Source organism: Limanda limanda, chromosome 7, assembly GCF_963576545.1.
Source record: "Limanda limanda chromosome 7, fLimLim1.1, whole genome shotgun sequence".
In the NCBI taxonomy this organism is placed as follows: Eukaryota; Metazoa; Chordata; class Actinopteri; order Pleuronectiformes; family Pleuronectidae; genus Limanda; species Limanda limanda.
Genome location: NC_083642.1, coordinates 21,941,722 through 21,956,390, shown reverse-complemented (window position 1 = coordinate 21,956,390; position 14,669 = coordinate 21,941,722). Strand labels below are relative to the sequence as shown.

Here is a 14,669-nt window from a genome sequence, read left to right as displayed (position 1 = left end):
TTCCAGCGCAGGAAAGAGGCTAAGCTGTCGTTTTGGACAGTAAAAGGAGCATAAGCAGCCTGCTTTCCCTCCTCTGATCCCCTACATCCCATATGTTTTCATGCGTAAGCAGATGCCTTTAATACCTAAATGAAATTGTAATCTTGATAAGCATGCGAGTCTAATCTCAGCTACATTACAGACATCTGTCCACCCTGTTATTGAAAGATTTTTTTCTGAATAAACCCTTTGACTGAGCTGTCATACTGAGTGAAAAGTACCTGACAAACGGAGGGTGTTGGGAAAGATTCTAGGATTTTTTTCACACAAAAGTGGATTGTGTTAAAGTTTGTGTCTACACCAGCATTTATAGATGATTTACTCGATGTTCTCTGTCCACACTAAAGGCTTAAGTGTCTTCATTGTTCTTCTAATTTAGATCGGTGGTTCTTGTCAACAAGGGCATGATGGATTATCACCACCATCTGCTAGGGAATGTGGTCAAATGTGGCAAGCACGAGACGTGAGTTCAGGGTGCAAGCTGTTGTGTGACTCTAAAATGTCTTCTGTTATTACTTGTTTTATGTTGAAATACAGTCTGGTGCTGTAGTCCAGGTGCTGCTACTGATTGAAAAAGTACAATCAGAACAACTAGGTTTTTAAAAAGTCAATTTTCTTCATCTTCACTGCAACACATAGGGTGGTATTGTTTGTATGGGGTGTTAATTCAAAGCAGGAGCTGTGAGTGTGAGTGTGTATTAACTTATAGTTTCACAGAGCTTTTCTGAAAGATTTTCTAAAAAATCTATGTTGCTTGTCCTCTTCTTGATGCATATAGGATATCAATTGTAAAGGAAAGAAGCATGAACACACAATGTAGATACATTCTGTTCTCTCTGTAATTTAAAGCTGTAGTTATATTGTTGGTAGTTTATATGAACAAATGTTATCTACAACTTTTATTGTATGGTTATACACAAACACCATTAGCTGTAGCAATTAGTTTTAAACCTTCGTTATAATATTAGTATTTTGATTAATGCGTGTGATTGGATGAATCCTGCTGCTCAGGTTCCTCTGCAAAAGTTCCTTTCATGAGTATATTGCTGACTCAAGCTTCCTCACCCTGTAAATGCTGCTTCCTTCCTGTATTAGCGCCTGGAGGAATTTGTTCAAACACTGCAGTCATCAGTCACGCGTGTGAATGTGTGAGTTCTTATACATCTGTCCCTGTGATGAGATTTTGACCTTTTTCATGAGATCAAGGAAGGTTAATACAAAATGTTATCTGAGTTGTACAGTGCTGAGCATTCCAGATTCATGTCAACTTGTTTGTTTTGTTTCCTTTAGGATCTCTTATGTGTTTACAGCTTAAGAGTATAGGGTTATGTTTAAGTAGCTGTGTGTTATGATAGATGTTTAGTGCATGGATGTGGCCAATAGGCTGTCTGTTATTAGGAGTGTGTGTGTGCACCTGTGTGTGTGTGTGTGTGTGTACCTGTGTGTGTGTCAGGTCAGGGCGTGATAAGCTCACTAGGGCGTTGCAGTCGAGCCCAGCTGCCATGACACGCAGCGAGGCCTCCAGTGCAAGATCCACCAGCAGAGAGAACACTGCTCAGAAATGGAGACATATGGCATGTTGCTTTATGAGTCACCTCAGCAGCCACTGATAGACACCAAGAAGCAACACACTGGTTGTTTGATTACCTTGTTTAAAAGCAGTGTAATGGTCTCACTGAAGCTTATTTGAAGATGTGATATGAACTCTGGACAAGGATCAGTTGTTTGTTTTGACTCAGTAAAAAAAGTGAATCCACTTTTATATTTTTTAACTTTGTTACAGCCATTTATCGACTTCATAAATACCAGTATTGTACTGTGATTTGTTGCTGTGTTTTTCATTGAACTTTTTTTTTCTTCTTTTATCTCCAGTCTCCCCTGATCTGTTCCTTGAAACACCCCTGGTGCCGTCCCTACGCGCAATACCGTCGGTGCGAGCCGGCCCCGCCCCTCATAAGCCCCAGAGGCGCAGCAGCCGGAGTGACAGCGCTGCCAGGCCCCCCCCATTGCGCTCAGCCCCCAGGCCAGGCCCCAGCAGAGGCAGCATGGAGGTGGGGATGCGTGTGGTGCGGGGCCTGGACTGGAAATGGGGAAACCAGGATGACGGCGAGGGCCACGTGGGCACTGTGGTGGAGATAGGTCGACAAGGCAGCACTACTACACCGGACAAGACAGTGGTGGTACAATGGGACAGTGGCACCAGGACCAACTACCGCACAGGCTACCAGGGGGCCTACGACCTGCTGCTTTATGATAATGCTCAAATTGGTAAGCACTCAATCCAAACATCAATTGTATGTTTTTTTTGGTGTTGGGCACTTTGCACTCTGTGTTTCTGTCAACAGGGAACACCAACAGGTGTTACAGTGTATTTAATATTGTTACAATGTAATTCAATGTTGCCAGCAACAAAGACCCTCTATCAGATATTGATAGTGTAGAGGTGGCAGTTTCTGAAGGCAAGGACAGCCCCAAAAAGTGCAGTATGTTGTTAAGCCTTTAGAATCCCACCTCCTAGATGTTAAAGTTTTCCTAATTCACTTGTCCATCAGCTGCGATGGTCATGTTTTTGTTGAGAAGCTGTGTCCACATGTTTATCTCACTTGCTTGTGTCTGTTGGTCATGGCACTGGTGGCTCATGCAGCCTTCACATTGCACAGTTTGAGTAAGCATGGTGCCGTTTCTTGTCATCAGCCCATCCAGTCCTATTTTTGACTTGAATGACACAAACATTAATGTTGGACTCTTAGCATTTTGCTCCCTTTAATGGGACATTTTTCTGCCTCAGAAGCTTCAATTAATGGAGCGAAAGAAGTGGAGGATAAGAGATGAGGAGCTGAGGTCGTGGGGGTATTTTTTTCATGCTGTTTATGCCTCAGTTCTCCTACTATTCGCGATATAAGTGTTTTTGTGAGACAAGATATGTTACTTGCAAATGTGAGTTGCAGTTCGGGAAGTAGATGTTGGAAGAATGTATTTCTAAGCAACAGAAATGAAATAGAAAGACATAGAAATAGACACATATCTTCAACCACCTCTCCTCCCTTTCCAGGCGTGCGTCACTCCAACATCATCTGTGACAGCTGCAAGAAGCATGGCATCATGGGAATGCGATGGAAGTGCAAGGTGTGCTTCGACTACGACCTCTGCACCCAGTGCTACATGAACAACAAGCACGACTTGAGCCACGCTTACGAGCGCTACGAGACGGCCCACTCCCAGCCGTGAGTACTGCGCTGCCGCCGTTGATCCTCATTTAATTTCTAATTATGATGTCGTCTATTACAACATCTCTGCTCGACTTAACTTGCTTTCTTCACATCCAATTCAACTCATAGGAGGTAAGCCTTTATTTGTGCTGTTGCCTTTAATTCCAGCTACGTTCGGTTTAGGCAGGGCTTTTATGGCAATATCATCACATTTTCCCCTTTTAATCTGGTAATCAGCTATTGTCAGCTTGTCTTCCTCAGTTAACTGACCAGATGGGGCATTTCTGGTTTTATTTTCAATACAATGCAGTTTTAAATTAATGACTTTCCCACTTCTACATACACTCGTATATTAGCCTGCAGGGTCTTGGACTCTGGTCAAATAATCAGCGTTGACCCTTTGATACAACAAACAGGTATTTTATTTTGAAGGGATTAGAGAAGAGTTGAGGAGATGTGGTGCTTTGGTCTCCTGTTTTTTTAATTTCAGCTTTGTATACAAAATACAAATTTCAACCAAAAGGCAATGTTCTTGGTGATTACATCATGATTCACTTAATTTGTGTCAAACACAGTCCATTCTAACTGAATACAGAAAAGCACTTTTACTGATTAAAGCTTTAGCCCGTCAGTGGGGGCGGGGCAGTGTGCAGACTGTGTCCTTTCTCTAAGTCCTCCGATAAAGTCGTCGGAGTGGGTCAGACTTTTCGTCAAAATCGTAGCCAGATCATTGTGATAATTTGATGATTTTTATTTCACCATACGCAATAAAATAAAATGTCATGCCAACAATATTCATGGAATCATTTCCTGTTTGGCAATTTGTCTTCAAAGTGAAAGCACAATGTTTGTTTCAATTCGTTAATAACTTGTACTAAGTGAAATTTCAGAACTTTTATTTTGAAAAGTTGTGAATTTGGGTCTGAAAATTTGTCAGACCCCTGAAATAGTCGACATGCAATGTATGAAAAAATTACAGCAGTTCAGAAAATCATTAAAACTTCTAAATAAACCACATATATGTGAACAGTAATAAAGAAAAATCATCTTCATTTCATGAAAAACATAGTTAGGTGAACGCAACATTTTCTACCTTCACTCTGCACCATAGACCTCATATACATAAGCACCGCAGTTAAATTATTAATAACTACGGTGAGCAGGATGTGGCTAAGAACCAGGAGGTGTTGTTAATGTTGTTTATCTTAGCTAGGTCAAAACATGCCTGGCCTTGTTATGGGTTCATGTTTAGTGAGCTGATTCCAAGTGTCCTACGTATGCAGATTTAATGGAGTGAGTTCTCCCTTCAGAATCCTCTCTTCTGCATCAGTTCACACTAAAGCTCCAAATGGCTTTAGGCACTGTCTGAATGTCAGCTGGATAGCCTGTTCTCATTTTAACGAGGTGATATGTATGACCCAGATTTCTTCCATTGTTTAGCCTGGTCCGGGTTCAACCCAGTAGCATTTATTTTCCTGGGTCTGTGGTTCAGTGAAGGCTTTCAATAGATGTGTGTGTGTGAATCATGTCTTGTCGCTTCAATACAACTAAATATTTAAATCAGCCATGAGGTTTTTTTCTCAAGAGTATAAAACCACTCTTTAAATCGGTCAGGATGAGCATAAAGAGCTTATTCATTGAAGACCATATTGGAAAAATCTGCAAATGTCTGACAATGACAGCAGTGTAACAGACAGAACAACAAATTCACAGTTCTAGTGCGTCTTGAAACCCCATGCATCAGTGAATCCAATGAATTGTTCTACCTCTAAAATATTTCCTGGTCGTGACTTGAACCTAGTATCTTTGCCATCTCTGTTCTATCACTTCATGCTTTAATTTTTCTGGGATCACGTCTTCGCTAAACAGAAAAACATCTTCAGTCAAATCTAATTTTAGATTTTGGTTGTGGCCTCATTTGATTGTGTCCTGCGTGGACGAGGGTGGAAGAGGAGCAGCAGATTTAGGCTTTTAGTGAAACCCGGCCCTCTTCCAGTGAGACAGAATAGCACAGTTTACCATTCTGACAGGAGGTACAGTCTCATTTCATCTCCCTCCTCAGTATGGATTTATCATTAAGGCCCAAATGTTGTTTGGCTCAGCAGTGTCCTTCATTAAGGTGATATTTTATTGGTCGAGCAAACACATTTATAAATGTGACCCTCCAAACAGGTCATTGCTTACCATCTGTCGACACCGCACAAACACTGGCTTGGTCTCACTGACTAGTCAATTTTCTTTTTGCTAAATTTGGAACATTTCATAATCTTTTTATATAATTTATGCTATACAATTTCAGTTTTAAGACAGTGATCAATACAAAGAAATTGATTTGTTTGATCATTAATGTTAGTTTAATCTTTGATCTGCGTTATTTAGAGGCCGTTTTAATCCCACTTGAATTGGGGTGGTTCATAGCATCTGAGTGAGATGAAGCTAAACTTAGGCAACTAAAAATAACTCGACAGAGATTCCATTTTGAGGATTGAGGCGTGTTAATACAAGAGCTCCAATTTAAATGCGTAGTGTGTTAATACCACAGCACAAAAGTATTTTAAAGTCATGCTGTTTTTTGGTAGTCCAACACTAGGGACCTGTTCTGTTGTAAGCGTCCTCCTTCTCAGTGGAGTTAATAAGAGTGAAGTGAAATGTGGATGAAATTACATTAACATAGCACATTTTAAAACTGTTTAACTTTATAGAATAGTCAAGATTGATATTTAAAAAGTCTATATAGGAGATTGAGGGCTACATTTCTTACATGGAGGAATATTGCGTTACAAAATAATGTCACCCCTAACTTAGTTTAATTTAATATGAATGATATTGAAAAACATAATTTCGAACAATTCACGCAGCTGATCTGCAGACATTTTTTAGGATTTGACGTCACTGCTTACACATTGGGCCTCTCTCCACTTTGGCTCTCAGTAAGATTATTTTCATGGTGTCTGAAACATGAATCGATATTGATTCTCATAAGTGGCATAAAAGACTGTGACTCTGCTGAAGTCATTCAGTCATGATGTGAATGAAGTTTTCAAACATCACTTCAGAGCCTTTGTGACTTTTGAGACAGTGTATGGGAGGTTGGCTTGGTGTTCATCACTGACCACTGTAAGAGGAAAAGTTCCATATTTGGTCACGACAACTCATTTACATAAATCTCATGATTTTCAAAAAATGTTGCCACTTGGCTACAGGATTGCTCATTCTGGTGCTCAATATTGCTATTTTACCATTATAAAAAAATTGCAGTTATACAGTTATATAAATATTACCACTAAATTCAAAATGGGCAACTTCCAATTGGTCAATTGGACCATGTATGTCCGAGATACAACAACCTTGTGTTTTAATGGCGACTCATCAAAATTTGATGCCCTGCCACGCTCACACCGTGTGAAGAAAACTCAAAAATAGAGGTTGTTTTAATCTCCATCTTGTTAAAATGACACTGACCAAATTAGCTGACTTCCTGTTGCGTTAATTAAGTTGGTGCTTCTGACTTCTTTTTTTGTTTGGTCATAATACACGTGTGTACCGAATTTTGTGAAGATTGGTTTAAGCCAGACGGAATTGCTGCATTTTAGGGGGCGCTGTTTGCAATCCCCATTTTCAAATAAAAGTTTGAGTTTTTATGTATGTTCAAGCAGTCAAAAAACCAAAGCACTCTCGGTGCTCTTGCCCTAACACCGCTAAACTCATTCGATTTTCTTTCATGCAATTACATTTAACAGCAGCCAGTGTTGAACTTCCCTCATAGTAAAGATACAAGTCAATGCTTGCAGATTATCCAGATCAACAAATATAAATAAATCAACGATTTTTATCAATGTAAATCACAATTTGCTGCACACCATTTTAATATTAAATGGTCTATTCATAGTATCTCTGCATTCTTTCTTTTATCAAATACATCTTTGTCTAATTTTAGTGAAAAGAGTTGTGATTGTTGCCTGGCACTGAGTGTACATCTGGGAGAAGATCACATGAAAGTCACTTCTTTTCTCATCAGATGAGTTAAAGAGAGGAGCACTGTACAGTATGTGATACCGAACACACAGCACTTCTTTATTTCCACACTACACTGACCCATATTTCACTGACAGCATTTTCAAAAGACTGATTTATTATCTGGCAGTCATGAGACACCCTGATATTTGCCTGAAAAGGCAAATTTAACTTGGCTTCATTATGAGTGGGAGTTCTTGTGGTGCCAGCAGTGATTTATGTGAGGAGACTGATTTGGGCTCAGCATAGTTAAAAGGGAACCGCTTTCATGTGGACCAAACATGTGTGAGACTTTAATGGCAACTAAAGCAGGGTAGATCTATTTGTAGTTTACAGCCAAACTGTAGGCAGAAACTTTATTAGTGTCCCGAGGGAGCAATAGGAAGTTGTCAACAAAATAAACTGCTGCAGTAAGCCGACACCATCACAGACATGGTGCGAGACATGAGGTGGATCTACTGTGCACGTGTCCCATCGTAATTACAACGGATTTCACAGGATTAGCATGCTAACATTCTCAGATGTGCAGATTAGCATGTTAACATTTCCAGCTTCCTAGAAGACGTATTATAAGGTGTCAGATGGGAAGTAAATCAAGGTGCAGGTTTTATGTGCAGTTCCTAAAGCATTACGCTGTTATTAAGGGACTGTTGTATATTTCCTCATTCTTTAAAATATGACTTTTAAATAAACTATTTGAAACCTAATTATTCTGATTCAAATGCAGAGACGTGCTGTCGCTGCTTGTTAACTGTGTTCAGTGTTTTCTTTTTGAGCATGTGGTTAAGACTTGTAGTACATAGATGTGTGTGTGCATGTTGACAGTGATCAGGGCATATGTGTGTACCATATGTTTACAAGGGTTGGTATGCAGTTTGTTAATCGGCTCTTCAACTCACAAACAACACACGTGCACTTTCTAAGGAACCTATCAGTCTAATCCTTCCTTTGCTTATCAAGATACACTGCTACACCTGACCTCAACAGTTTGTGTTCAAAGTATATCATACCCATCGCTACAACTTTCCTGAAGGGTTTTCCAGCGCTTTCTCTGTAAAAAAAACAAAAAAAAGAAGTGACTGGAATTTCTGCAAAAACTTGTTTCTAGTGGGGGAAGTGGAATTTGAAAATACGTAGATGTCACTCTTGTTTCCACTCCCATCACAAAACTGATGTCTTTATAAATGTATTTTGAAAAGGGATTCGTCGTATGCAAGATGTGGACTCAAGCAAAGTTGGTGCAGGTGACCAGTCAATGTATTAAGTTATTTTATGTCTGTCCAAGTAGACTTAGTCCGGATTTCTGTTTTCACAGTTGTCAAGTTTCCACTAGGCCTTTAAGTAAAGGGTAAACAGGGCAGATATTTTAAACCACAGCTGTTGTACTTGAGCTAAAAAACTGTGATCAGTCTAACCTACACCGGTATCATTCCATAAATCCCTGTCCCCTTTCTCGTGAAAAATACAATTTTCTCGATAATTTCTTGATCCTTTTGGTTCCTGCAAAGGTTAATCTGTGTATCCCACTGAGTTTGATTCAGAGATTCTTTCTAACCTTCGGCTGACTTCTGACCTGGCTGTTGTGTCAGTTGGTTTAGGCCTCTTGTCTTGATCCTGTCTGGGACCAGAGGTTACATGGTCATGTAGGATTAGAAATCTTAATCCCTTGAAAGAGCTGTTTTGTTTTTCAGACTAGCTTCACTACCAAACAACACAACACACCCCAAGGTCATGTGCTTTTGATCAGTGTTTGTCAGTTTACATCCACTTAACTCATGAAATATTTTTGAGTCATGTTTTAGGACTAGTTTTCTCTTGCTATAGTAGTTATCCTGTCAAAGAGCATTCTCTGGTATGGTTTCAATTCTTCAATGCTGAATTAAATATTATTTTTGCTATCAGGAAATTGGTATAGCTGTTCACAGTATCTCCATGGACCATAAATCAGGAAGTCTGTTAACCAAGTTTGATAAAGTTGTGTTTATCACAATTGTACCATATATACATATCCTGAATTCCTTGAAAAAGCTCTAAAAACACAGATACACTATAGCAGTGCAGACTAATGTACGCTCAAACCTTTTGTTCTGTTTCTACATGTGCAGTGTTTCCATCTTATAAAGATATAGACAGAAATACATTCAAAGACATGCATGCTCTTTGACTTGCCCTGAGGTAGCCTGCTTTCTGATTCTCTGCTGTCAAGGGATTAGTCTCAAAGCTCTGTGCCCTGTTCTCAGAACAGACCTGTCCAAGGATAGTCTCACACAGGAGACTTCCTGTTAGTTGACTCAAAGAGCCAAGCGTACAACTACTTTCCGCTGTAGCACCCAGGAACCTGAGATAAGTGGCCAGTGAAGAAGGATGAAGGTAGCTGATGCTACAGCCTTAACCTGGTGTTAGAGAGACAAGGAGCCAGCAAAGCCTGAGGACTACGGCTCTTACGGGGCTCGTCTTCTTCGTCTATATGATTTTGACTTCATCCAAAAAGGAAGCTGGGGTTTGATTTCTTCCAAAAAGTATGGGAATAGGCAGCTCCTTTGCACCAAGATCTGATCAAATCTTTACCATAAGGTACGTCACATTTTAGGAAATGACTCTATGATTGCACTTCAGGATGTTGGTCATATGTTAAAAAGTGAGGTGTTGACACTGGTGTGGAATGTTTCCTTAGTGTATTCTAGTTGTTCCGTCAAAGACCTTGTCTCAAGTTTGATATCCTGCTTATCTCCTGCCCACTTGTGAAAGAACGACCACAGAATAGACATCATTCAACAACTAGTAAGAGGTCATCTTTGGAGCCAGGAGACCTGTCAGTATTATACTTTGATATGAGACTGGAAGTCAAAGGATTTGGTTTTCATGACATTCAGCAGGTGGTTGATTGTGCTAATTGTGCTAGTAACAAATCTTTTTGTTGTCAGGAGATCACAGCCAACATTAATAGTAATTCATCTTAATACATGAACGGGTTTGGCTCTAAGCATGCTCAACTTCTCAAGTCTCACCACATGTGTGTTCTTTACGAAGGTTCCACTGTATCTATTCAATTTAGTTCTGTCATCTGTAAACAGAACTTTTGTCAATCTGCCTATTGAATTTAGTCAGACAAGAGCATTTTGTTGATTCGATTTATAGATCAAATTCATGTTCAAATATACCCTGTGTTCATTGGTCAGAAATAATGTTTTTCCTTTATTTGTATCTCATAAGGTATAAATGCTTTATTAATTGTCAATCTGTTATTTTGCCGAAACATTTTTTTATACCTCAATAATTTGTATTCCAACTGTGCATATTTGTGTGTTCACATCAGGTTTTCTTAGACATAAAATGCTATGGTTGTTATATGCATACTTCATCAATGTAGGACTGTCGCAACATCCTAATATTGATGATGATAATAATCAATATCAAATCAAAATATTATATTTATATTGCACTTTCCTAAACAGCTACTACAAAGTGCTTCACAAAGAGTACAAATAAAAACGAGACAAATAATAAAAAAATATTTAGAATTAAGGACAACAAATGAAACAACTCAGCATCATTTAAACTCATAATCATAATATGATAATATTAATACTAATACTAATACAAATAATGGACAATTGTCAGTTTTGAAACATGAGTTATTGATATTGTTTTAATACAAATCAATCCACTGCCCATTTATCATAATGGGTACATTTGTGTAAATAGTATTGCTCTGACCATCAGCATCTGTTCGCACAACCCAACTTGGTATTAGTAATTTCTATTAGTAGTTTAAGAATAATTTGAGTGTCATGAATTTGCTAAATTACATAAACCATACTTAAAACAAAGTTAAAACTTCAATTGACCAATTCCATTATTTTGTTTTTCAAACCTAGATGTCACTATATTGTTGTGAATTATTTTGGTCAAGATAATCATTAAGGGAAAATCCGAAATTGCAGCAGCCTTAAATCAAAGTGTCATGTCTTAATTTTTTCTCAGATGATGTGTAGTCAGTTTTTTTCATCTGTATGTCCATGCTCTTTAAATCACAGAGTAAGCTTGGCACCGAGGCAGAACCTCCCGCGGATCATCCTCAAAGGAATCTTCCAGGGGGTTAAAGTCGTTCGAGGACCTGACTGGGACTGGGGCAACCAAGACGGTGAGTGGTGTGTGTGTGTATGTTGGGGGGGGCACTGCCATTGCCAACTCAAAAGCCCCCCTACCTTCCTGAGTATGGAGCTGTGCCCCCTTCAAAGTGTTCCACTATCCATAACCCATACCAACACTGTAACCTCACGTCTCATTAACCCATGAAATGTTCAATTAGTATGTGTCTGCATGCACTTTTATTGCCAGTGACTTATTTGAGTCTGTTCCACAGATGTGCGCGTCTCTGTGTGTCCTTGTTTTTTTTGTTTAGACCTGTTCAAACCTAGAAACCCCATCATTTAGTCACTATTGTCTGCGGTGCAAGTAATAAGAAGGCAGAGACCGGAGATTATTTCTTGCCTTGAATTATGTTTTCGTCTGCATTTTTTTATCATGTAATAAGCTGTGAGTCTGCAGTGTTTTGAAAAATGGGTCGCCTATCAGATACAAACAGCCCACACATGGTGATGCTGGAAATTGTTTAAATAGTAATTGAAAAAAACAATCTTCCACATCAGTGGACTAAATTTAAACCCTTGAATGTTCCCTTTGGGGAGAGGGAGAATGTTAATATGTCTTTATGATTCTGATCTGGGGTCATGGTTGTCTCTGAGAATAGTAATGCTCCCTTTTCTGGGCTGGAGCGAATGAGTCAAAATGTCCCTTTAGTGTCTTTGAACATCAACGCCCCGGGGTTCGGTCAAGTCACTCATCAGGCTCAATGGCGTTTGCGATGAGTGCAGTCGCTCTGGATGCTCTGAGGATTCTCACAAACCCCCATCCCACCATGTAGTCTTACGGGTCACTGGATTAGTTGGTGTGGTTACTGAGGCAGCTTGAGGACTTCAGTGACTTCAGGGTTCTTCTCATTAAAACCTGATGTATGGATCTCAAACCATCCTTGAAACAGCATGGACACTAATAATGTGGCTTGGAACTATACAATTGTTTAATGGTGATTCTGCTTCTGATGTTTCTTTTTGATGTTTTTGTATTCTTGAATTGAGAAGGGTAGCTGTGTTGTAGATGAGAGTGACTGAGGCATGTTTCTCTGTGTCATCTCATTTGTCTCACATGTCTCTGTCTTCCATTCTTACCTGATGTTTAAATATTGTTTCTGTCATTGCTTGTTCACTCTGTTGAAATGTTCTCACAAACATAACAAACTCCACTTCCTCTTTCTCTAACCATGTTTTTCTATAACGAGCTGATATGCTATTGGTTCTTGCATATTTATCTGTGTGCATTTATGTGTTCAGGCGGGGAGGGTAAGGTTGGGAAGGTAGTGGATATTCGTGGCTGGGACACAGAGTCTGGTCGCAGCGTGGCCAGTGTCACCTGGTCTAACGGCACCACCAATGTCTACCGAATGGGCCACAAGGGCAAAGTAGACCTGAAATACGTGTCTGACGGCCAAGGAGGCTTCTTTTACAAAGACCACCTACCAAAGCTCGGTAAGACAGTCTATTTATTTTTATTTTATTCTATTCTATTCTATTTTAATTAAGTTTGCATTGCCTTTTTTTTTTTTTTTTAATCACTGTCCTGAGACAACACATCGATAAATACTAGTTTTAAACTCAGACGATTGTCGCTCTTAGTTTTGAAAAGCACCCATGAGTGGGGGTCAGAGTTTGATGCTGACGCTTGTCCATCCAGGAGAGCACGCAGAGCTGCAGCGCCAGGAGAGTGTTGATGGCCACTCCTTCCAGCAGGGAGACAAGGTCAAGTGTCTCTTGGAGGTGGACATCCTGCGACAGATGCAGGAGGGCCACGGAGGTTGGAACCCCAAAATGGCAGAGGTACTAACCTGTTTCCTTCAAGACACAAAGACGAATAACACAATTCAGACAAAACAATTGACAGCGTCACATGAGTCCCTATTGAACTGTTCTTTAATGCTCGGGTACAAAGTGTACAGTGGCTTCAGAAAGTATTCAGACCCCTTCACTTTTGTCACACTTGATTGTACATTTCATTTTAAATGGATTAATCTGACATTTCTTCCCACCTATCTAGACTCAGGAGCTCATCATGACACAGTGAAATTGTGTTTTTAGATATAAAAATATAAGTGCTTATTGCATGTATTCAGACTCTTAATTAATTCATTTGTTTGCCTTTCTAAACTGTATTCAATCAATTCAGTTTGCCACAGTTAGATCCCAGTGAAGTTTGACACAGATCTCACAGTTCCCTTAAGTTTGATCTAGCTGCTCTAAATATCACATACCCATATACTTTAATGTTGAAAAATGCACCATGTGGCAATGTTAAACTGATAAAAAAAACAAAAAAAAACTCAATCTGACCTTTGATCCGGATGCACACCAACATTTTGTGGGTTCTTCCCTGACCCATACCACATCCTTCAACCAAGTTTTGTGGAAATCTGTTGTGTTGTTTTTGTGTGATCTTGCTTACAATCATACAAACCAACCAACAATACGAACCAACAGGGTTGAAAACATAACCTCCTTGGTGGAGATAATACATAAAACAAACCTAATGCAAGTGACCACAATTTTATCCTTTAAACCTGTTAGATTTAAACCTTGTATACCTGTTTACCAACAACTTAATAAACATGCATGTATTTTTTGTGCTTTAGGAAAACATTGCCTCACACATGGCTTTTGAACCTGGTATATAGAATATCTGTATTATATAAGTAGCTCAGTTTGATGTTGGCGTGCAGTGGAGTGAACAGAAACACAACATCCAACTCTCAAATCACAGCTGCTAAAGGGAACATTAAGGTCACAGACATGCAGAGAGGGACACCCGGGGTGAAACCGTCTATTTGTGTTTGCAGTACATTTGTCGGATCGGGACTGTCCACAGAATCACTGACCGAGGAGATGTCAGAGTCCAGTACAGCAACAACATCCGCTGGACTTTCCATCCTGGGGCCCTGACCAAGGTACAGAGAAGTTTCTACTAGAGGATAGAGACAGAGTGTAGTTGCCTAATCAGTCCATCTTTAGTTGATTTGAATAGCTCCTCAACTTTGTCAATGTGTCAATAGTTTGTCCGTCTGTCTTTCTCCCAGGTGAACACGTTTGGAGTCGGTGAACAAGTCCGAGTGTTGGAGGACATGGAGAGTGTGAAGAGACTGCAGGCTGGCCACGGAGAGTGGACAGACAGCATGGCTCCTGTACGCTCATTTAGCCTCATAACTCCAGCATTTGAACACAGCATGACTGATCAGACAATACTTCAGATTAGAGACGATTCATTACAATTTCACATTCAGATAGACACAGCACACTG

General features: G+C 39.7%; 1 protein-coding gene across 1 annotated transcript in view; it reads left to right on the top strand.

Annotated features, from left to right (window-relative positions):
• The window catches only part of mib2 (MIB E3 ubiquitin protein ligase 2), a 34,744-nt gene that overhangs the window by 3,073 nt on the left and 17,002 nt on the right, over positions 1-14,669 (top strand). Inside the window, exons 2-8 of the mRNA XM_061075076.1 lie at positions 1,912-2,307; positions 3,092-3,263; positions 11,300-11,406; positions 12,656-12,850; positions 13,056-13,198; positions 14,212-14,319; positions 14,449-14,553. Of these exons, the coding sequence (XP_060931059.1) occupies positions 1,912-2,307; positions 3,092-3,263; positions 11,300-11,406; positions 12,656-12,850; positions 13,056-13,198; positions 14,212-14,319; positions 14,449-14,553 (1,226 nt within the window). The remainder of the gene's footprint in view (positions 1-1,911; positions 2,308-3,091; positions 3,264-11,299; positions 11,407-12,655; positions 12,851-13,055; positions 13,199-14,211; positions 14,320-14,448; positions 14,554-14,669) is intronic.